Source organism: Marasmius oreades, chromosome 6, assembly GCF_018924745.1.
Source record: "Marasmius oreades isolate 03SP1 chromosome 6, whole genome shotgun sequence".
Classification (NCBI taxonomy): domain Eukaryota; kingdom Fungi; phylum Basidiomycota; class Agaricomycetes; order Agaricales; family Marasmiaceae; genus Marasmius; species Marasmius oreades.
The window spans coordinates 550,760-572,406 of NC_057328.1; the positions used below are offsets into that span (position 1 = coordinate 550,760).

Here is a 21,647-nt window from a genome sequence, read left to right on the forward strand (position 1 = left end):
TAACACCTGGAGTGACTTTCGAACGCACTCTGAAGATGACGCGACATCCTACCAGAAAGGCTGTTAGCTTCGAGGTGCTTGCAACTGCCTATGGTGCCATCCACTTCAAGGAGGCATTGGCACGTTATGTTACTAGCATTCGTGCTCCCACCCTCTCGACACGAGTCCTCATTCGGGAGTCTCAAAATCTATACATCCCTTTTGCACGTGTTCCTGTTTGGCACCGCGTCAAGTGGACAACCCCTGACATATACAATACAAAGACACACGGTTCTGTTGTGGTAGACAGCGCCCACGTCAACCCTTCCCGTAAGAATAAGCGTGGACACATCGTTCCTGGTCGTTTCGATACTGTTTTGGTTAATGTCAAAGATGGGCAGGCGCTCGGAGTTAAAGGTTCGTTCACTTGGTTCTACCTTCATCCAAGTTTCGTGGACTGACTCATTATACAGGGTATCGGGTGGGCCGCGTTCGCGTACTGTTTTCACTTTCAGAGAGCCAGAAGGACATGCTCTTCCAGGCGGACGAGCAGGAATATGTAGCAGACCACCTTGCTTACGTTGAATGGTTTACTACGTTCCCTCGCAGACCTGAAATGGCTCATGGCCTCTACAAAATAACCCCTTCGGCTGATGCAGACAGCGGTTACCGAGATGCTAGCATTGTTCCGGTCTGGTCGTTCAGACGAAGTGTTCACTTATATCCTAAGTTCGGTCCTGTCGTACCTTCTGAATGGACTTCTAGCACTGTTTTAGATCAGTGTTCTTGTTTCTTTGTAAATGCATTCAGTGATAGAAATTCCTACTACACTGTGTTCTAATATGATTAAACCCTTTCCCCTTCATTTGTGTGATAACTTATGCAGAAACTCAACTACCAATTAGTGCGAATTATCACCAATTATCAATTAACATCAATTAAAATTCATTAGTATCAATTAACATCCAATTACTGTTAATTACTGTTAATTACTGTTAATTACTGTTAATTAACAAAGGAGGTTTTTTCTGATGTGCGCGGCAAAGGTTGGCGGGAAAGGCAGAAGTATTTCGACGAGTTGGACGATCTAAAACGTCTTCAGAGACGTAAGGTTGACACAGTGTCTTTATGAAACTTACCCATAGAACTGAATAAATGACGCCGGATTCAACTAGGATGATAAGAATTTTCTCACTCCGGGCTTGTTGCGTGGCATAGCATGCGCTAAGAAACCTTCCGACTATCTGGCGATAACGCCTACGATGTGTTAGACTCTAGTCAACGCAGGCAACGATGGAGAAGCACCAGAATTTAAATCCGATAACAATTGTAGCCGACATATTCGTCGCGATTGACAGGCTGAACGCCGAAATTTCAATTGAGTTGCACGTATCTGGGTTGACGATGGGCCAGTCATGCTGGGAAAAGCAACCCAAGAACGCGAATGAGCAGGCTTTGCATGAGGTAAATTAGAAGTAAGGGCCAGAACAGGGAGAATATCCCTTACCGGCCGATCCAATCAGAAGTAGCAAGGGAATGACAACAATTTTTCGGTTTCCAGCAGAGAGAGCCCAAGCCCTCCAGATAACAATTGAATCTCCTACCACGATCTGGATTGGCAGAATCAGCACTAGTAGGACCGAACTCAATGTAAGGTCCTGACCTCGAAAGGAAGCATAACTTGCTTGACAGAGTCCAGATTTTTGAATTGTTCCGTGAATACGACTTGCTTATACCCGAAAGGCTGACCGATGTTACCAACCAAGATATCTCGGATGCCGGCAAAGAATATGGTGACGTCGGTCCAGAAACCAAAGGACGACATGATGAACATCGTGACGATGGCCACCAGCAACATAGCTTTTGCTTTTCCGTTGCCTTCTCGGTGGCTGGAGGTAAATGTGAGGTTCGTGAAGGTTCTGGACAGAAGTTAGGACATGGCAGCATACCACAGAACAGTCGCAGCAGTGCAAAATAAAATTATGTATATCCCTACTCATTTGTCAATATCCTGCAGTCATGGCGGGACGGCGGTAGAAAGCGTACCGTAGAGGATACCCCCGGTCAAAAGATTGACCGCGTTGAGGATGATACTCTTCCCAAAAATCGAAACAAACTGTAGATCTGGATTGACTGCTGCCATATTGTCTGGTCCTAGTCACGGCGTAGTAGTGAAGACAACCAAGCTTGAGAGGTAAGGGGCTATAATATCTTCGAAGGGGAGGGGTGTTTTTATCATTCCACATTAAATTCAAAGCCAGGAAAGATGGGAAAATCCGAAATGGCAGCCAGATCTGTGGGTCGCAGGTGGGTCGCCCGGCATTACTTGTCACTGCCAGGATCATCGAGACCTCTCAGGCTCTCACTCATGATCGGCCCCATTTCGAGTTGAAGTTCTTTGTGATATACAGCATCCAAGTTGATCTGATGAACATAAAAACAAAACCGACACACTCCCAGCATGGATTCACGTAGTCTGAAGTCACATGGCACTGATGGCAAATTGTCATTTTCGGACATCGCCAGTGTCCTTCTTGCGCCGTGCATATCTCACTGACTTGTCACCGACAGAGTACCGACAGAGTACCAACATCTCAGCAATGTTTGGGTATTATAGGTACCACTCCAGACTCCGATAGACAGTAGTAGCTGTTTCTGAGAAACTCGGAAACTTGAATATGCCAGACTGATAAATTACGAGTATACACAACTGGATACATATACAAGTTGCATCGAAACTCGAAGGCTTCAGAACGATCCACACTATGATGCCAGTTTTAATTCATCTCATTTTGTGCCAGGGAAAAATGAATATATCCAGGTACTTACACCAGAAAAAAAAAGGTTGCAACCATTCCAGGGAACCCAGAGAAGTCGTCCGGAGTCATGTGACTTGGCAGGAATGGGTCTGCATTGGATTAAATTGAAATCGTGAAGAGCATCTCATAAAATCAGAGTCACAGTAGTGCTTACCTTGCATCTGATAGTGCAGTGCATACCACAAACAAAAGTGTGAAGGCCCAGCAACTCCAGCCTGATGTTGAGAGTTTCATTTGAAGATTTTGTTTAGTCTGTTTGTCTTTCGACGTTAAACTTTGATAAAGAGATTCAGGTTATAGCACCCTCTTTATATCTTTATCTGAACTGAGGATATGATATATCAAATGATAACTTGGGAGCAGATGAAAGCCTGAGAGCCTGAGAGAGGACCTTATCTTGCACCTGGTGGTGGTAACCAGGAACCACTAGCCACTATCACAAGTCAGGTTTTGACATGATAATCAGCATGGTTCAGGTTGGTGGGAGTTGGGTGGGAGCAAAATGGGAGTTGATGAAATGGCCATCCTGCACTGAGATGATGAGTTGGATTGCCTCTATAAGCAGAGTTGAGCACACTACTTGTCATGATCTATAGCAAAACAGATTGTGGCAAGTTACTTCTTGGGTCCTGCCACTGTCAACCTCATATATGGTCAATTTCTGGCCATCTCTGATGGAGTGCAGAGTTGGGGTTCAACTAGATAAGAGGGGAGGTCCATGATAGGAAGACTGCAGTGGTCTTTAAGAAGAGATAGATCTGAGCACTACTAATAGAAGGACAAAGAAACTGATGACCACCATTCAAAGAAAGTATGATAGCAACGAGAGGTCATGATTAGATGTACCTCTTCATGTTCCAAATTTTGCCCAGCCCAGGGAACTGTGTTAGAGTCCAAGTGATGTCCATGTGAATTTATAAAGTATTCTGGATATCAGTGCTTAGTGATCTGTCAAGAGCCTCAAAAACAAGTCACTTAGTTTGTACCTTTCTTCAACAATGTAAAAGCAGGTCTAGGATCCCAATTGACTGCTTTCTGTTCGAGTGAAATGTGTAACTATCACAAAACTTAGCTTGAGCCGAAAGTAGATGTGTGACATCGCCATGACACATTGACAGTTGAGAGCAAACTCAACTGAACCAAAGTGCTCTCATCGCAAACAGGGAACAAAGATGCAACAGCTTGTGGATTCTGATAGTACCTTTGACAGTCATAAGGGGGCTTTGTCATCTGATATATGGGTTGCCTGCAACTATGCCTGTGTATCCAAGATATAGATATAGGCATCATGCCATCAGTCTGCTAGAACATCATAGATTCATAAACAGGAGCAAGAGAGATATCAATGCTTACAAATCTTTTCAGTACCATATGTTGCAAAGGCCTACCTCCAATGGCTGCCTCGGAAGGTTGACAACGCTATTGTGCCTGTTGTCTCGTGAACCCTTCACCCAGTACTCATTTCTCTGTCAAATCTTCCTCGCTAACACGTCAGTTTCGATCGTGAGATCGTCAGTACTCCATGTGAAGACACAATCCTTCTCCATAGTTTATGATGCTTGCAAGGGAAAGACATCGAGGGCGGGCAAAGGGCATGCATGATGCGCGAACAAAACGAAAGGTGAAGTTGTCATTGTTATGACTGGAGCTGCTTGGCCAGAGTAATGGCGAAGGGGTCGGGCCGTGGGTGCTGGGGGAATTGATGGTTTTTGATGGTTTTTTACGGATGATGTGACACAAGCGGTGTCATTGCACTTGCATGATTTCCAAGAATGGATGGAGTCGCTATAGCATATGATCCAGTGGGTATGGGTGACAGTTTTGGGAAGTTGATGATAACATCGGTGTAATTTGGCCACTGACGGTGGCAACCTCAATGTTGATATATGAAAATGAGCTTCTAAAGCATCTTTAAGGTCAGAACTTCATTTCGACAGCAAAGCTAGTCGCCCTCACTTCGAGACGTGTCTGTTGTCTCGCGAGAAAACAACGCTTATCCACTACCTAGGACCCCTATCCAAATGGTTTCAACGACCTTGATGAAGATGGAAGTGTGAATGGCTATAGAATTGGTTATATAGAAACTTGAAGCACGAACGAGAGCGAAAAACTCACCAACATTCGATTCGTTTCCGTGGCCTGAGCTGCTCGCCCTCACTTCGTGGCAAGCGCCTGGGCTGTCTGGAGAGGGCAAACGTTCATCTGGTTCGGAGGTTACTGTGCTTCCAACTGAGCGCTGAGAAACAGCGTGGGCCAATGGTGATTGTTGGGTGCTCGACTATAAGTTGACAGGAATTGAGCGTGGATTTGAAGTCAGTGATGAACGCTCCTGCAGCGTGTTCTTGACATTAACTGTGATTGAGAGTCTGACGAGATGAATGAAGATGAATGCGGGCAGTAGCGGAGGTGAGCGATGATGATGGTGGTTGATATCAAGGCTGGACTATCTTATCTCATCGGATGTGTGCGTGTCAAATTGACACCTACAGACGTTTCCGCTCCTTCACCTTGGGCTTTCCTCCAAAGACACTGATTGATTCCTTACAAGTTCGATTGCGAGGCTGATTTTACTCTTTCTTGGACCGCGATTACTTGAATAACTGGGTGGAAGTAGGACTTGGTACGTTCTCATCTAGTAAGCACCTACCCGTTGGAATTCGCTCAATCTTCTCTTTTTCTCTCTTGATCTAGTCCTTCTTCTCTGAATAATTCCAGAAGACAAAGCATGCAACGATTTGGCAAAGCCTCAAGTCTGCTTCCAGTACTCGAACACGTTATTTGTTGGTTGTGGCCTCGAGTTATTCTGAGGAGAGGAATCCCAAATTATATGGCTCATAGGTCGCGTTCTTAGAGTCTGACTTCGGGAAGCTTCGAACCTGAGGCAGGTACGTGTTAAAGATCGCTCTACTCCAGAATGAATCAGTCGTCAGGACATCTCCCCAGATTTGAAATCGTCAACCATCCAAGATTGAAGTAGAAGAAGGAACTTTTCTCAGTATTTGAAGGCAATCGAATACTTGAAATCATTCTTACCGACGAAATCATCCTGCCCGCACAACTAGTCCCAGAGCGAGAAACGTGAAGGCCGACAGGACTCAGGAGGACAACGAATTCATCGACATCCATGGGTACCTAAACGTCGGACAGAATTGCTCGCTATCCAGTAAGTATATTGGACTTCATGCTCATTGCGAGTCACTTCCTTAATGACAGTCATCCAAACGCAAGTCGCTCGATCGAACCACCTCACAACGTACTCTACAGCTCTATGTGCCAGGTCATAGATTCTCAATCAGACCAAACCGCTTCCATCCCCAATTCTAACCCCCTTGCTCTCTTTCTCAACCACCGTCTCCTCCATTCACCCCTCGTACAGTACCTCCACTCTCGAAATTCCTGCATCCTGTGACATTTCAGTGCACGTTCTACAAACCCACTCGCCTGAAATGCCATCGCGTCGATCTACTATCTTCTTCTGAGCAATAGAGACGCTCTTTTGGCCCTCCCCGGTCAATTTGGGCGCGACCGGCTTCAGCCACCATGGTGATACGTTCCCGTATGTTTCAAAGGTAGGGATCCCTGGAATCCTCCGCATATCACGATGGTGGCGATGTCCCCGATGCTGTATACAGCGAACCTGAGCATGAGCCATGGCATAGGTTCCAGCACAGTGTCATTAGCGTAGAAATACCAAAAAGAGTGTGCCTGACGGAACGACAGGACCGCTCCCGTAGATGAATTAATGATACTCAGCATGGTGTAGTATCTCAGGAAAGTGGGATCAACTCCGAACTTCTGAATAACCCACCGAGATTTAAATTTATCGGTGCGTTATCGACAGATTGTGTACGTCTGTAATCCGTGCTTACAATTGCAAATCAGGGCGATGGGAAACGGGTTGTTGTTTAAGTACCTATTGAGCTCCCGACCGGTTCCTTAGCAGGAAGTTAGGATCGAGCTGGAGTTGAGCTGTATTCATCCTTATCATACGGTCTAGATAGGACACATCTGGTCAAGTTCATTGCGATTGCTTTCACCTCCCTTCAACCTTCCACTGTATCTCTTTATGGCCATGAAAAAAAGCGACCATCAACAAGCCTGGATGACCGTCGGACTGTGCCTCAGAAACGGAATTTTGGGGATTGCCCTCCGCACCTAGACAGCTCTGTCAACTGGCGAGTTAATTGACTGGGTCCGTTCGTGAAGACATCGACTTCATCAGCGGTTGGAACGCCCTCCCGCTTCCCGATATTTACTGTTTCGACAGGCTGCCGGAAGTTTCAAACTTCAAATCGAAGGATTCCCTCTGCCCTCAAGGCCAGAAAGGAAGAAAGAACGCCTTTGAATCTAGGGTTGGTTGAACTCGATCTCAAACTCTACACACTCCAGGACGGTTTTGGGCAGCACGTCGGTACCCGGCGGGTGTGGTTGACACGGGCGCAATAGGAATCAAGTGTTCAAGCAGCAGCCGCGGGTCAACGACTCATGTATCCAAAGGTTCGTCTTTTTCGGTGATGCCGTCTAGAACCGAAGCTGATTATGGCTGAATCCTGATCCAGGCGCTTCCCTTGGTTTCGAATCAGCGCACTGGTAGTATACTCGTATCAGGCTTCTGGGTACTACACGTGGATCAGAAAATTCCATGGAACAAGTGGTAACCTGTGTACGCTCGTAAGAACCACAATCACCCCTCCTTTTCAATTAACTCTTGATCCGCGCACGGAGAGCTACCTTTTAAGTTTTAATTGTGCTTTATACTAACTCGAGGTCGTGCGAGACTTGAGTTTGATGAAGATCCGTTGACCTATCCTTGGAAGATCTCACGAGAATTGTGCAACCGAACATGATGCATGACCGCTGTCGCCGTAGATGAACTTGTGAGGTGCAGTGTTTGTGAAATATCAAGATGCTGGTGTGCCATCCCGCGTTCCGGAATCAACACTGATATCTAGAAAGAGTTTTACAGCATGAGGCTTTGAACACCGAAGGAAGCGGAGCCATATAATACTATATTCGGGATTGCGAGGAACGAACATTCGATAATATGTACTTAGATATCTATCATACAACCAAATTCAACCAAATTCGGTGATGAATCGATGGTGGTCAATAGTTGGTTCACACCGCCTTTCCAACTTCTAGAGTGCTGTGGCTCCCACCAGACCTCGAGTCTGTTTCAAACGTAATAAATCCGTATGAATCCCACATCGAACGTTGAAGGTAAACGAGTACGATCAGCAACGCCGGATAGATGCCCTAAGAGTTGGCGCGTCACCAAACGAAATTCATCTGAAGAGCAAGAGAAATAGTGATGTACCATAAGCTGGATACTGGCAGCCACGAAAATTTGTTGAACCACTTGTCCAGGAAAGGTTGGCGCGAAAGGTAGAAGTATTTCGACGAGTTGGACGATCTACAACGTCTTCAAAAACATAAGGTTGACACAGTGACTCTATGAAACTTACACATAGAACAGAATAAATGATGCCGGATTCAAGAAGGAGGATGAGACTTTTCTCAACCCAAGCTTGCTGCTTGGTACAGCATGTGCTAAGAAACCTTCCAACTGCCTGACGACAACGCCTACGTCGTGTTAGACTCCAATGACAAAAAACACTTTGAAATTCTTGCACCAAAATTTAAATCCGATAACAACTGTCGCCGAGATGTTCGTCGCGATTGACAGGCTGAACGCGGAAATTTCAATCGATTCGCACGTGTGCGGGTTGATGATGGGCCAGTCATACTGGGCAAAGCAACCCAAGAATGCAAATGAGCATGCTTTACATGAGATAGATTAGAAGTAGTCAGGATGAGAAGAATATCCCCTACCGGTCGATCCAATCAGAAGTAGCAAGGGAATAAAGACAACCTTTGGGTGTCCAGCATGATAGCTGAGAGCGCAGGCCCTCCAGACAACAATCGAGTCTCCTACCACGACCTAGATTGGCAGAATCAGCACTGGGGCCAAACTCAACATAAGATCCTTACCTCGAGAGGAAGTATAACTTGCTTGACAGAATCCAGATTTCTGAACTGTTCCGAAAATACTCCTTGCTTATACTCGAAAGGCTGTCCGACATTGTCAACAAAGACATCTTGGATGCCGGCAAAGAACACTGTCACGTCGCTCCAGAAACCAAAGGACGCCATGATGAACATCGTGACGATGGCCACCAGCAGCGCAGCTTTTGCTGTTACGTTGCCTTCTCGGCGGCTGGAGGAAGATGCTCACGAGAGTCACAAAGACGGTTCTGGACAGAAGATAGAACATGGCAGCATACCACAGAACAGCAGCAGCAGCGCAAAACAAAATTATGTATATCCCTACTAATTTGTTAAGATGGTGCAGTCAGGCATGACGGCAGTAGAAGACATACCGTAGAAGATACCCCCGGTCAAAAGATTGATCACATTGAGGATGATGCTCTTCCCGAACTTCGAAGCAAATTGTATATCGGGACTGATTGCTGCCATATCGCGGAGTGACTAGTGAAGGCTACCAAGCTTCAGGGTAAAGGGAGTTTTCATAAGACTTTCGAAAGTGGGGGGCGTTTTTATCATTCCATAATGAATTCGGGGCAGGGGGAAGATGATGGTAATCAATCTGTGGGTCGCCTGTTACTGCCTCTAACTCCGTAGGTAAATCAGAGCTCTTTGTATTAGATAACAGCATCCAAGTTTGACAAGACGACCCGGTATATCTGGATATACCTGCTTTAGGCAGAGGGTACAGACGATTATTCCTCAGTTGATGTGACATTGACGTGACATTGATGTAGGTGCCTTGATCGGAGCCACAGGTTAAGTCAAGGATAAGCCTGATCACGAGGGTAGGTAGTAGCCAATAATGGACATAGCATTGCTAAGTACTTACGAGCAAGATCACGAGGGTAATAACTGACTGTTCTGTCTAAAATTGAACCTGGTAAACAGCTGCATATCTGGAGAAAGGAAAGAAGATATTGAAGAAGTTTACCCTGATTCGTCGTCAATTTGTCGTACATGGTGGTGGTTGTTCAAGTTACAATAGTGGCTGTGCGAACTGTACTGGTATAATTCATGCCGTAATACCTACGTGGGAAAGGTTAAAAAAAATTGGAATCATAAGGCTACCATGATAAGTCTCTGTGCAGATAGTGGTAGGGTTAGAACCCAGACATATTATTGAGTAAATTCTTACATCCTAATGCCACATGAAGTACCCAAAACACAAGGAATAGACTTGAGAGTGGCTGTATGATTCATGCTTGACTTGAGGGTGGCTGTGCGAACCGTACTGGTACAATTCGTGCCGTAATGTATTGATTACCTGCAACTTCCCTCTTTGTGAAGCATCAATACAGTTCCATAGATAATCCAGAAAACATTGACTTGGATATACAACAAGATGAGTTTCGCTGCTACCTTTTCTCTATTAACGGTGGCAGAGAAAAACCCTTGTTGACGATTAATTATTAATTATTTAAAAGTAATTAAGCGATATTAATCATTTATCTGATTAATGGTAAATTAATTGTGCTTCAAAAGGGTTTATCGATTTATTTTCAGCCTCTGTAAATAAATATGAAATAAATCACCACATTTGGGTCAATTTTGACTTGTTTCGAAGATGTCATACTGTCAACGTCACGTCAACTGAGGAATAATCGTCAGTGGACTCGCTTTAGGCATGAGAGAATAAGATACAGTCACATGACGACGTCACTGTTAATTACTTCGGATATCGCCGTGGAGATCGCCGGTGTCCTTGTGCGGTGGCGGAAAGCTATGGACGTACATACCTCAGTCGATGGAGTACTACCAACACTTCAGAATAAATCAATATTGCAAGGTTCCTCTCCGATATAGCTGTTTCAGAAATACACAATGTTGATGAATTACGAGCATACACAAAGTAGTACATATGATTATTCAACTTCGTCAGGACGACAGCACTACGATGCTGAATTCAGTTTATCTCATTTTGTGCCAGACAAAAAGAATATATTAGAAGCACTTACAGTTTTCATCAGACAAGAGCAATCACCTAATCTATCACGTTGTTCAATGGGAATGGGTCTGTATTTTCCCCGTAAATCGGATGAAATTAGTGAATAGAGTCCCATGAGATCATAGTCACAGTAGTGCTCACCTCGCGACTGATAGCGCAGTGCATATCACAAATAAATATGCAAAGGTCCAAGACATTGAGAATTTCATTTGAAGGTTTCGTCCAGTCTTTTCGTCTTCCGAAGTTTGATGAAGAGATTCAGGTTTCAGTGTTCTCTTTATACTTTCAAGAAACACAAGAACTGTGTACTCACTGAGGATGTCAATTGATGATTCAGGAACACATCAAGAGAGTCTCGGAACAGGCACATCATAGAGATGCCCTCAAGTCGGTGCGACAATGTAAAAGCAGATACATGTATAAGATCCCGATGGACTGCTTCCACGTTTACATGTGCCACCACAAATCCTAGTTTGGGCCGGAAGGAGACGTGTGATATTGCCATCCTAGGAGCCGAGACTCTCATTCCACTGCAGCCTCGCGAACAAGGAATAGAAAGATTAGGGATGCACTGCCTTTGACGGTTATAAGGCTTTGTGATCTGATGTGCCTGCCAGCGTGCCTGTGTATCCAAAGTATAGAGCTAGGCATCAACATCAGAGGTAGGAGACAGATATATTAATGCTTACGAATCGATTCAGTACCATATACCAGTCAAATCCGACTCTCAAGAGAGCTTGTACTACATACGCCGGCTGTCTCGGAATCGCTCGGCACTCCCTCCGTTAGTGTACCCATCTTGTCTCGGGAGCGATCCAGTGTATCCATTTTGCCGTCAAATCCTCCTCACTAATGCATCAGTTTCGATCGCGAGGTCGTCAGTGCTCCATGTAAAGTCACATTCGTTCTTCTTCGTTTGTGGTGCTTGCGAGCTAAAGGTATCGAGGGCGGGTAAAAGGCATAACGCGCGAACAAGATGGAGGGAGAAATGGTCATTGTTTTGGAGATGCTGGGACCGAGTAGCGGGAGAAGGAGTACTGAAGAAATTGGTGGTTGTTTATGGTTTCTTGACAGATGGCCGAAGAGATCTCATTGCATGTTCATCATGATCGTGGCTGTTGGGGAAAAGCCTGTAGTTTCCCTACGCGTGAAGGATTTCAAGGAGTGGATGTGAAGTCGATGTATAGAGAATGATCCTGTGGGTATGGGCGACAGGTTTGCGAGTTGATGATGACATCGGTGCGACTTGGCACGGACGCTGGCAGCCTGAATGTTGAATATCCTAAGGCATCGGCCCGGGTGAGGTTGTTTTTCATATCTTAGAGTGATAGCTGCCACGTCTAGGTGGCTGTCGAGGAAGAGATCTAGAGGAAGAAGCGGCGCGTCTGGGCGTCGAACCTGCACGTGATGCTTAACGTTGGGGCCCAAGATTTCTCTTCCACACCACTCAATTCTCCAGTATGGCACAGCCCGCCGAACCAGAGGTCACAGTCTACTATGTTGCAACGAAGGGGTTTCCGACGAAAAAGAACATCTTAGATCTTGAAATACTCGGAGGCACTTTCAAAATATCCCGTGAAGACGGAATGAAAGACTTAGAACAAAGGTTTCTTGACTCGAAACGATGTCCTATTCCAGGAGGAACGATTTCCAGTATCTTCAAGGTGCGCGATTGCTACTAGAACTTGCATTCACAATCTGATCTTTGAGCATCAGCCTCTTCATTCTCTCGACGTTGAGCCCGTTCATCTTCAAGAAGCCCTTGAACGGTCCACAAGACTCACCGACTTTGCCAAACCGCTCCCTCTGAGACGTTCTGTTAGGGACGCGGAAACTCTTCAAGTTCAAGATGACACTACAGAGGTGTCTTTTACTGTGATTCTTTTTGTAATTCCGCCAGACAAGCCAAACGTTAGACCTGCCACTCCACAAGAGGATGCCGAAGAACTAGATATTGTAGCTGAGCTCGACAGAGGCGCGTCGATCTGGCTCTCTCTCTCGTTCTATCATGCTCACGCCCTGACAGATACCCAACGATTTATTAAACTCATACGTGATGGACCTACACCTTCCGCCTCTGCGAAATCCATCAACTACCACTCCATCCAAGCTACCGATGGACAAGCTCTTGTCGACGGACGGTTTAGCGGGAAAAAATACATCCCAACGACAGGCCTCCCCATCGAACTTATGCACCCAACATTCTCTCGATTCCTTCACAACGCCGCCAAATCAGACCCTCCCGAGGACATTGTCCGTATGACAGCGGAACTCATGCGAACTTGCTCTCAGATCCAGGTCAGGGAATCCCCCAGAGACAAGCAATCGTCCGAAGTATTGGGCAAGATCCTCCATTTCCCCTTGGAAAAAGTCAACAGCGGTGATGGATCTACCCCCGACTTCTCGATACTAGAGCCATCGTTCGAGAGCATTTCTGCTTTACCGGGATGCGGAGAAATTAAGCCTGAACTAGGACACGGTGGCGATCCTACTGTTCAGGGTGGGTTCTCTTATGCCCGGTTCATTTGCCAGGAGAAGGTGCGCAACCTGTTACCCCAATAGTACGTCTTACTAGTGTCTTTGACTTTTCAGCACGAGCCCCTTCTCAATATCTCGTGCTGCCCAACGTACATGGTGGCCTTAGCAGGACCATGGCTATGTGTCGTTGGAGCCGTGACCACCTCCCGAACGATCGTCCAGCGGCTGACGCCTTACGAGTGGCTAGCCGTTAGTCGGGCGATGGACGATGCGCAAGTCCTCCGCGTTGCACGTATCCTTTATGCCCTTCGAGTTGCCATTCATGAAGACCTCAGGAACTACTACAAGGATCTCAAGCCTCCCACAGTCCTGGAAGGACACGTCCATCCCCGCCATTGTCCCTTCATCTCTTCCTTCGAACTAGTCGAGGACGAACAGCAGGCGAGGCCAGTCGAGTTTGATTATGTGAAGCCGCTCGAACGTGGACACACATGCGCCGCTTTCCTTGTCAGGAGAAGAGATGTGAACGAATTAGCTGTCGTCAAATTTGTTCGTCGATACGGCGCGGATGCGCATCGTCTCATGGCTGACGAAGGTCTTGCACCGGCTTTGATTCACTACGGCCCTCTTGGTGACCCTCATGCCCCGGACTTACACATCGTGGTCATGGAACATGTTGTTGGACGGACGCTTTACGATCTGTACGGAGACGGGGATCTCCCTGGTGGCGTCAAATCCGCCATCCAGGATGCTCTCAAGAAACTCAACCATGGCGGATTTATCTTCCCCGACCTACGCAGGCCAAACGTGATGGTGACCACTGGCGGAGATGATGGCAACGTGGAAGGTTATTTGCGTTTCGTTGATTTTGACTGGGTTTGCCAGAAGGATGAGGGGATGAGGTACCCGTGTCATCTTTCCGAGGAGCTTCGTAGGTGCTCAGGAGCAAAGGACTATGATGTTATTACTCTTCAACATCAGGAGAGGATGTTCAGAGAGCTTTGATTCCGCCGTGTACTATCGCATGTGATGTTCATTTTCTTTGTTTTGAAGTTGTGGTCTGTTCGCATTCGTTACCAGCACTGTACTTTGTTTCTGTAATACATGGACTAATAGTCATCGTACCAATCATCATTAATCATTGGCAATGTTCTGTGACCATCTGGATCTGTAATCATACCATGGACTCTCAAAGTAGGCGACGATGATCAAGCGAGATGGTTGATATCCATCGACGCGGCTCCTTCTAAACACTGATGACTGATTCTTTACAAGTCACTTCCGAGGCCAATTTTATTTTCTCCAAGACCGCGATGACTCTGATAACTGGGTAGAAGTAGGACTTGGTACGTTCCTACCCGTTGGAATTTGGAAATGACTCAATCTTCCTCTCTTTTTTTCTCTTGATCTAGTATCTTCTCTTGGACTTTTGGATAGCTCCAGAAGACAAAACATGCAACGTTATTCGGAGGGAAGGAATCCCAAATTCAGAGATTATATGGCGCATAGAGGAGTGCCGCGTTATTAGAACCTGACTTTGGGAAACATCAAACCTGAGGATTGCTCCACTCCAAACTTAATCAATCGTCAGGACCTCTCCACGGGTTTTAAATTCAACATGTCTAGATTGAAGTAGAAGAAGGAACGCGAGAATCTTTCTCAGTTTTTCAAGACAATCGAATATTCGAATTTCTTCTCCACGAAAGCATCCTGCCCACGCAACTCGGCCACAGCGAGAGATGTGACTATGTCGGCATCCATGACCATTCAACTCCATATAAATATCAGCCATATCGCTCGATATCAGCAAAATTTATTGGACCTTCGTACTCACCGCGAGTCAATTCCTTAATGACAGTCGTCGCAACCCCATTGGTGCATGTCGCTCGATCAAACCACCTTTTCTGCCGCACACTGTACAGCTCTATGCGCCAGGTCAATTCGAGTTCTCAAGCCAAACCCGTCCCATCCCCAATTCCAATTCTCGTGCCCTCTTTCTCTTACTCGACCACTGTCTCTTCTCCCGTTCACCCGTCGTACAGTACCTTCACTCTCGAAATTCACTGCATCCTGCGAACGTTACGAGGCATGTTCTACACCTCACTCGCCCGAAATTCCATCGCGTTGAAGGAAAATCTTGCATCCATTATCCACCTTCGGAGCGTTATATTAGAGCCGCTCGTTTTGGATTGTTCAAGGCCCTCTCCGATCCATTATTTTGGACGCTGGCTTCAACCGCCGTGATGATGCGTTCCGTCAGGGAATCCCTGGAATCTTAAAAGAAAAAAAGAACGACATCAAGGCTAGGGTTGAACTGGATTCCGAATTCTACTAGACTCCAGGACGGTTTTAGGCAGCAGCCGTAGCGCAGGAATCCATGTATGGAAAGGTTCGTCTTTTTCGGTGGTGCCGTCTAGAGTCGATTCTTACTATGGTTGATCCAGTAGGAGTCGCCATTGCTTCAGTTTGAACGAGCGAGCGTCCGATGTATTCTCGCATCTTCTGGGTACTACACGTGAATCAGAAAATTCCAGGAATCCTGTCGCAACCCTTTGCGCTCGTCACAATCACTCCTCCTTCTTATCATTCTACTTTTGATCCGGCCACGAAGAGGCTTCTAAATGTTTAGAACACGTCGGTACCAACTTGAGGTCGTGCGAGACTTGAGTTTGATACATGATGCACGGTAAAGATCTGTCGGAGAGTCACACCCACCCAATCGAGGCATCTTTGGCAAGATTTTTATTAGAAAGAACATGACTGCTGTCGACGTCGATAAAATTCCGGATATGGTGTTTATGAAACATCAAGATGCTGGTGTGTCAGATGTCATCCCGTGTTCCAGAATCAACACTGACATCTAGAAAGTTTCACAGTCTGTGAAAACCGAACGAAGCCGACCATACAATGCATTCGGATTTCGAGGAAAGAACAGTCGACATTATATACTTTGATTCCAATTACACGGCTTCATCCAACCAAATTCGGCGCTGGTGATCAATGGTTGGTTCACACTACCTTTCCAACTTCCAGAGTGCTGCGGCTTCCACCACACTCCAAATCGGCTTCCAACGTCGATATTCCGTACGAATCCCATATTGTACGTTGAAGATAAACGAGTACGATCAGCAACGCCGGATAGATGCCCTGAGAGTGGGCGCATCACCAAATCAAGATCATCCGAAGAGCAAGAGATCGTAATAACATACCATAAGCTGGATACTGGCAGCCACGAAAATTTGTTGAACCACTTGTCCAGGAAGAGTTGGCGGGAAAGGCAGAAGGATTTCGACGAGTTGGACGATCTACAACGTCTTCAGAGACGTAAGGTTGACACGCTGCCTCTATGGAACTTACCCATAGAACGGAATAAATGATACCGGATTCAAGAAGGAGGATGAGAATTCTCTCAACCCGAGCTTGTTGCTTGGCATGGCATGTTCTAAGAAACCTTCTGACTATCTGGCGATAACGCCTACGATGTGTTAGACTCTAGTCAATGCAGGCAACGATGGAGAAGCACCAGAATTTAAATCCGATAACAATTGTAGCCGAGATGTTCGTCGCGATTGACAGGCTGAACGCGGAAATTTCAATCGAGTTGCACGTATCCGGGTTGACGATGGGCCAGTCATGTTGGGCGAAGCAACCCAAGAATGTGAATGAGCAGGCTTTACATGAGGTAGATTAGAAGTAGGGGCCACTGGGAACAGGGAGACTATCCCTTACCGGCCGATCCAAGCAGGAGTAGCAAGGGAATAAAGACAACCTTTCGGTTTCCAGCATAATAGCCGAGAGCGCAGGCCCTCCAGACAACGATTGAATCTCCTACCACGACCTGGATTGACGGAATCAGCAATGGGACCGAACTCAACATAAGATCCTGACCTCGAGAGGAAGTATAACTTGCTTGGCAGAATCCAGATGTTTGAACTGTTCCGAAAATACCCCTTGCTTATACTCGAAAGGCTGTCCGACATTGTCAACAAAGACATCTTGGATGCCGGCAAAGAACACTGTCACGTCGGTCCAGAAACCAAAGGACGACATCATGAACATCGTGACGATGCCCACCAGCAACATAGCTTTTGCTTGTACGTTGCCTTCTCGGCGGCTGGAGGAGGATGCTCGCGAGGGTCACAAAGACGGTTCTGGACAGAAGATAGGACATGGCAGCATACCACAGAACAACCGCAGCAGCGCAAAACAAAATTATGTATATCCCTGCTGATCTGTTAAGATTGTGCAGTATGGGGTGACGGGGATAGAAGACATACCGTAGAAGATACCGCCGCTCAAAAGATTGACCACATTGAGGATGATGTTCTTCCCAAACTTCGAAGCGAACTGCATATCGGGACTGACTGCTGCCATATTGCGAGTGACTAGTGAAGCTTGAAGCTTGAACGCTATCAAACTTCAGGGTAATGGGAGTTTTCCATAACGCTTTCTAAAGTGGGGGGCGTTTTTATCATTGATCCATTCCATCGTATCACTGAAGAAGATGGGGGATCAACGTAACGGTTACATAAACCACCCGTTATGATGGTCGCGAACTCGGATCAATTTAGCGGCGGTCAGTTTTATCCCTGTTACTACCTCTCACTCCGTCGACACTCCTTGTATATCTGGATATACTTACGTGCTTTAGACTTGCCGCCTTTAGGAACGAGAGTGAGAGAGGAGAGAGGACACTATAGAGTCACTGCATGACGACGTCATTCGACAATACAATTACTATTACTTCGGAGCTGTAGGTCGGGCGGTGCAGATCTGTATACCCTGCGGATTCCCGCTTGCATCCAACCATCTTCATCTTTTGATTCTTTTCTCAATCCACAATGTAGTAGGAACTTGATGGAGCGAAGGAAAATGTTTGGTCGTAATTAGCGTAGTTATGGGTAGACGAGCCGCCAGCTCATCTTGAACGACAACGGTTCTCGCTGTTTCTCGCAAGGTCGCACCATGGCCATTCATTTTGTTAGCCCCTTCTAACGACACGTTGTCTGATTCTATCTACAGTTAGAAAATGTTTCGCTGGGGTCTCAGATCTTAAATTTTAAACCCCATCATTGTGAGCCCACAGAAAGAAGTTCGACGGCCGCCATTTTTCATTCCCAGCAAGGACTTGCCATGCGATGCCTCAGATGTACAGACCCGTCAAATCGGATACCTCTGCCTTTGAATTTGAGTGAGCGGTGTTTAGCGCCCCACGGAGCATTTTCTGCAGTCTAACCTATGATCGGACATGCTCGGGAGAAAGAAAGGGAAGGAAGTGGTCCCAGGGGCAGTGACGAATTCGTCTCAAAGGCGACGGAGATATGGACCGTACATATCTCACTGACAGAGTACCAACACTTCAGAATGCTTGAATATATTGTAAAATACCCTCCGATGTTGTTTCTGAAATACACAAGGCTGATGGCTCATTGGGAACATACACAAAGTAGTGCATATGATTATTCAAGGTCAGGACGACAGCACTACGACGCCGAATTCAGTTCATCTCATTTCGTGCAGGGCATACTGAATATATTAGAGGCACTTACAGCTCTCATCAGACAGGAGCAATCTCCTAGTCTATGACGTTGTTCAATGGGAATGGGTCTGTATTGTCCCCGCAAGAAATTAGTGAAGAGTCTCATGAAATCACAGTCACAGTAGTGCTCACCTTGCGACTGATAGTGCAGTACATACCACAAATAAATGTGCGAAGCTCCAAGACATTGAGAATTTCATCTGAAGGTTTCGTTGAGTCTTTTCGTTTTTCGAAGTTTGATGAAGAGATTCAGGTCCTAGTGTTCTCTTTATACTTTCTCCAACAACAAACACAAAGATTGTGTACCGCTGAGGATGTCAAATGATGGGTCAGGTACATCATGAGGGGTCGAAGCGCTCTCATCCATCTCCAGCCTCGCGAACAAGGAACAGAAAGATGAGAGATGCACAGCTTGAATAGTACATTTGACGGTCGTAAGGTTTTGTGATCTAATGTACCTGCCAGTGTGCCTGTGTATCCAAAATATGGATATAGGCAATATAGGCATCAAGTTCATCAGAAGTACTAGGAGACAGATGTATCAACGCTTACGAATCGTTTCTGTACCATATACCAGTCAAATCCGATTCAAGAGATCCTAAGTCCCAAAAAAGAAGCCTTTCATCGGTATTATCGCTTTCAGGGTTATTGAACGAAAGGGAAGAAAGAAGGTCACCATCGACGCCGCGGGCAAAGGCTATATGTAGCCCGGTTTACAACGTCCACGCCGGCGGTCTCGGGATCTCTCGTTTTAGGTCATCAGTGCTCTGTGTAAAGTCACATTCACTCTCCATCGTTTGCGGTGCTCGCGAGCTAAAGGTATCGAGGGCGGATGAAGGGCATAAAGTGCGAACAAGGAGGGCAAAATTGGTTGAAGCTGCTGGGCCCCGGGGGGAAGTTACCAAAGAAATTGGCGGTTGTCATAGATGGCCTGAGCGATGTTATTGCGTTTTCAGGATTCATCATTTTCTGCGCGTGAATTGGATGTGAAGTCGATTTAGACAATGATCCGGTGGGTATCGGGCGACAGAATTGGGAAGCTGATGCCATCGACACTGGCGGCCTGAATGTTGAATATCAGATTCTATGTCATCGGCTGGGTGAGGTCAAAACTTCATTTCGACAGCAAAGCTAATCGCTCTCACTTCGGGGCGAGTATCCGTTGCCTCGTGAGAAAAAAATGCTTGTCCCCTCTCCCCTATAGCCTTTGAAGGTATCAACGATGCTGATGAAGGTGTCGTGAGCGGCTATATTGAAAGGAAGATGGACGAGAGGAAAAAATTCACCAACACTCCTACGATTCATTTCAGCGATCGAGCTCGCCCACACTTGGGTGCCCTTGGACTACCTGAAGAAGGTAAAAATCCATCTGGTTCGGAGGGTATGTTCAAAACGTGCTTCCAATTTCCAACTGAGCGCGGAGAAACAGCGTGGTGCCTTGAGTGGTTGTTGGGTGCTCGGCAGAGACCCTACAAGTCAACGGAAGTTAAGCGTGGAATTGAGGTTAGTGATGAGCGCACTTGCAGTACTGTGTCCTTGTCATTGACTAGTACTGTGATTGACCATGAGAGTGAGATGAATGCGGGCAGCAGCGGAATGATGGTGGTTGGTATCAAAACCAACTATCTTATCTTATCGGATGTGCGTGTCATCTTGAGCCTCCACGCGCCAGAAACACTGATGATCCTTTACCAGTTCAATCCTACCCGTTGGAATTTGGAAATCGTTCAACCTTCTCTTTTTTACCTCTTCATCCCAGAAGACAAAACATGCAACGTTTGGGAAAAGCCTCCATTCTGCCTCCAGTACTCGAGCGCGATTCGTTATGTGGGACTCTCGAACTATTCTGAGGGGATGAATCAAAGTCAGAGATTATATGGCTCATAGAGGGAGTGTCGCGTTCTTAAAGTCTCGCTTCGGGAAGCATCGAATCTGAGGCAAGTACGTGTCAAGGATCGCTCTCCTTCAGACTGAATCAATCGTCAGGACCCGTCTCCCAGGTTTGAAATCGTCAACAATCCAAAATTGAAGTAGAAGTAGCCCTACGGGCATCTGTGCCAACTTTTCTCAGTCTTTCAAGGCCATCGACTACTTACTCGAAATCATTCTTACCCACGAAATCATCCTACCTACGCAACTAGACCCAGAGCGGGAAATGTGAAGGCCCACAGGACTCAGGAGGACATCTAAACATCAGACAGAATTGCTCGCTATCCAGCAAGTATATCGGACTTCGTGCTCATCGCGAGGCAGTTCTCCAAACGCAAGTCAGCTCGATCGAACTACCTCATATCTCGGGCACTGTACTCTACAGCTGTATGCGCCAGGTCATAGATTCTCGATTAAACCAAACCGCTTCCATACCCAACTCTAAGTCCCTTGCTCTCTTTCTCAACCACCGTCTCTTCTCCGTTCACCCGTCGTACAGCAGTACTCTCGAAATTCCCTACATCCTCATCCTGTTATGTTTCGAGGCACGTTCTACACCCACTCGCCCGAAATTCCATCGCGTCGAAGGAAAACTTGAATCTACTATCTTCTTCCGAGCATTAGAGACACTCTTTTTGGCCCTCTCCGATCAAATCCTGGGCGTAATATGTCGGCTTCAACCAATGATATGTCCCGTATCCTCCAAAGGCTGGGAACCCCTGGGAACCTCCACATATCACGATGGTGGTGAGGTTCCCGAAGAAGCTAGCTGTATTCACAGCGAACTCGGACATGAGCCATTGCCATAGGTTCCAGCCTGGTGTCGCTAGTGCAAACATACCAAAAAGAGTGCCTGAAGGAACGACAGGATCGCTCCCGATGATGAATCGATGACACCCAGCATGGTGTG

At 46.4% G+C, this 21,647-nt stretch overlaps 5 protein-coding genes across 5 annotated transcripts; 2 read left to right on the forward strand and 3 right to left on the reverse strand.

Moving 5' to 3' along the window:
* Positions 1–1,253: 1,253 nt before the first annotated feature.
* E1B28_009595 (uncharacterized protein) lies at positions 1,254–2,122 on the reverse strand (the record flags this gene model as incomplete). Its single annotated transcript, XM_043154496.1, has 5 exons — positions 1,254–1,432; positions 1,487–1,589; positions 1,643–1,868; positions 1,929–1,971; positions 2,026–2,122. The coding sequence occupies 5 exons, from the start codon at positions 2,120–2,122 to the stop codon at positions 1,254–1,256; spliced, it is 648 nt and encodes a 215-aa protein (XP_043006951.1).
* Positions 2,123–7,903: 5,781 nt separating this feature from the next.
* E1B28_009596 (uncharacterized protein) lies at positions 7,904–9,584 on the reverse strand. Its single transcript, XM_043154497.1, has 8 exons — positions 9,179–9,584; positions 9,083–9,125; positions 8,790–9,015; positions 8,631–8,739; positions 8,432–8,579; positions 8,264–8,381; positions 8,116–8,211; positions 7,904–8,054 (listed from the first exon to the last, which is right to left on the reverse strand). Exons 1-8 carry the CDS (start codon positions 9,273–9,275, stop codon positions 7,917–7,919), a joined length of 975 nt encoding a protein of 324 aa, XP_043006952.1. The 5' UTR covers positions 9,276–9,584; the 3' UTR covers positions 7,904–7,916.
* A 2,615-nt stretch (positions 9,585–12,199) lies between these two features.
* On the forward strand, positions 12,200–14,463 carry E1B28_009597 (uncharacterized protein). The gene is made up of 4 exons (XM_043154498.1): positions 12,200–12,455; positions 12,508–12,766; positions 12,818–13,329; positions 13,384–14,463. Exons 1-4 carry the CDS (start codon positions 12,252–12,254, stop codon positions 14,272–14,274), a joined length of 1,866 nt encoding a protein of 621 aa, XP_043006953.1. The 5' UTR covers positions 12,200–12,251; the 3' UTR covers positions 14,275–14,463.
* A 1,944-nt stretch (positions 14,464–16,407) lies between these two features.
* Positions 16,408–17,643, reverse strand: E1B28_009598 (uncharacterized protein; the record flags this gene model as incomplete). Its single annotated transcript, XM_043154499.1, has 7 exons — positions 16,408–16,574; positions 16,627–16,744; positions 16,793–16,940; positions 16,999–17,107; positions 17,158–17,383; positions 17,451–17,493; positions 17,547–17,643. The coding sequence occupies 7 exons, from the start codon at positions 17,641–17,643 to the stop codon at positions 16,446–16,448; spliced, it is 870 nt and encodes a 289-aa protein (XP_043006954.1). The 3' UTR covers positions 16,408–16,445.
* A 3,483-nt stretch (positions 17,644–21,126) lies between these two features.
* Positions 21,127–21,546, forward strand: E1B28_009599 (uncharacterized protein; the record flags this gene model as incomplete). The annotated part of the gene is made up of 1 exon (XM_043154500.1): positions 21,127–21,546. The coding sequence occupies one exon, from the start codon at positions 21,127–21,129 to the stop codon at positions 21,544–21,546; it is 420 nt and encodes a 139-aa protein (XP_043006955.1).
* Positions 21,547–21,647: the final 101 nt, after the last annotated feature.

Excerpts from the sequence above, each read along its gene's own strand:
- E1B28_009596 (XM_043154497.1), bottom strand. The coding sequence starts at position 9,275 with ATGGCAGCAATCAGTCCCGATATACAATTTGCTTCGAAGTTCGGGAAG. Across the intron at positions 9,126-9,178 it reads GACCGGGGGTATCTTCTACG|GGATATACATAATTTTGTTT; the intron begins GTATGTCTTCTA and ends ACAAATTAGTAG. Across the intron at positions 8,055-8,115 it reads CTGCCAGTATCCAGCTTATG|GGCATCTATCCGGCGTTGCT; the intron begins GTACATCACTAT and ends GCCAACTCTTAG.
- E1B28_009597 (XM_043154498.1), top strand. The coding sequence starts at position 12,252 with ATGGCACAGCCCGCCGAACCAGAGGTCACAGTCTACTATGTTGCAACG. Across the intron at positions 12,456-12,507 it reads CGATTTCCAGTATCTTCAAG|CCTCTTCATTCTCTCGACGT; the intron begins GTGCGCGATTGC and ends TTTGAGCATCAG. Across the intron at positions 13,330-13,383 it reads GGTTCATTTGCCAGGAGAAG|CACGAGCCCCTTCTCAATAT; the intron begins GTGCGCAACCTG and ends TTGACTTTTCAG.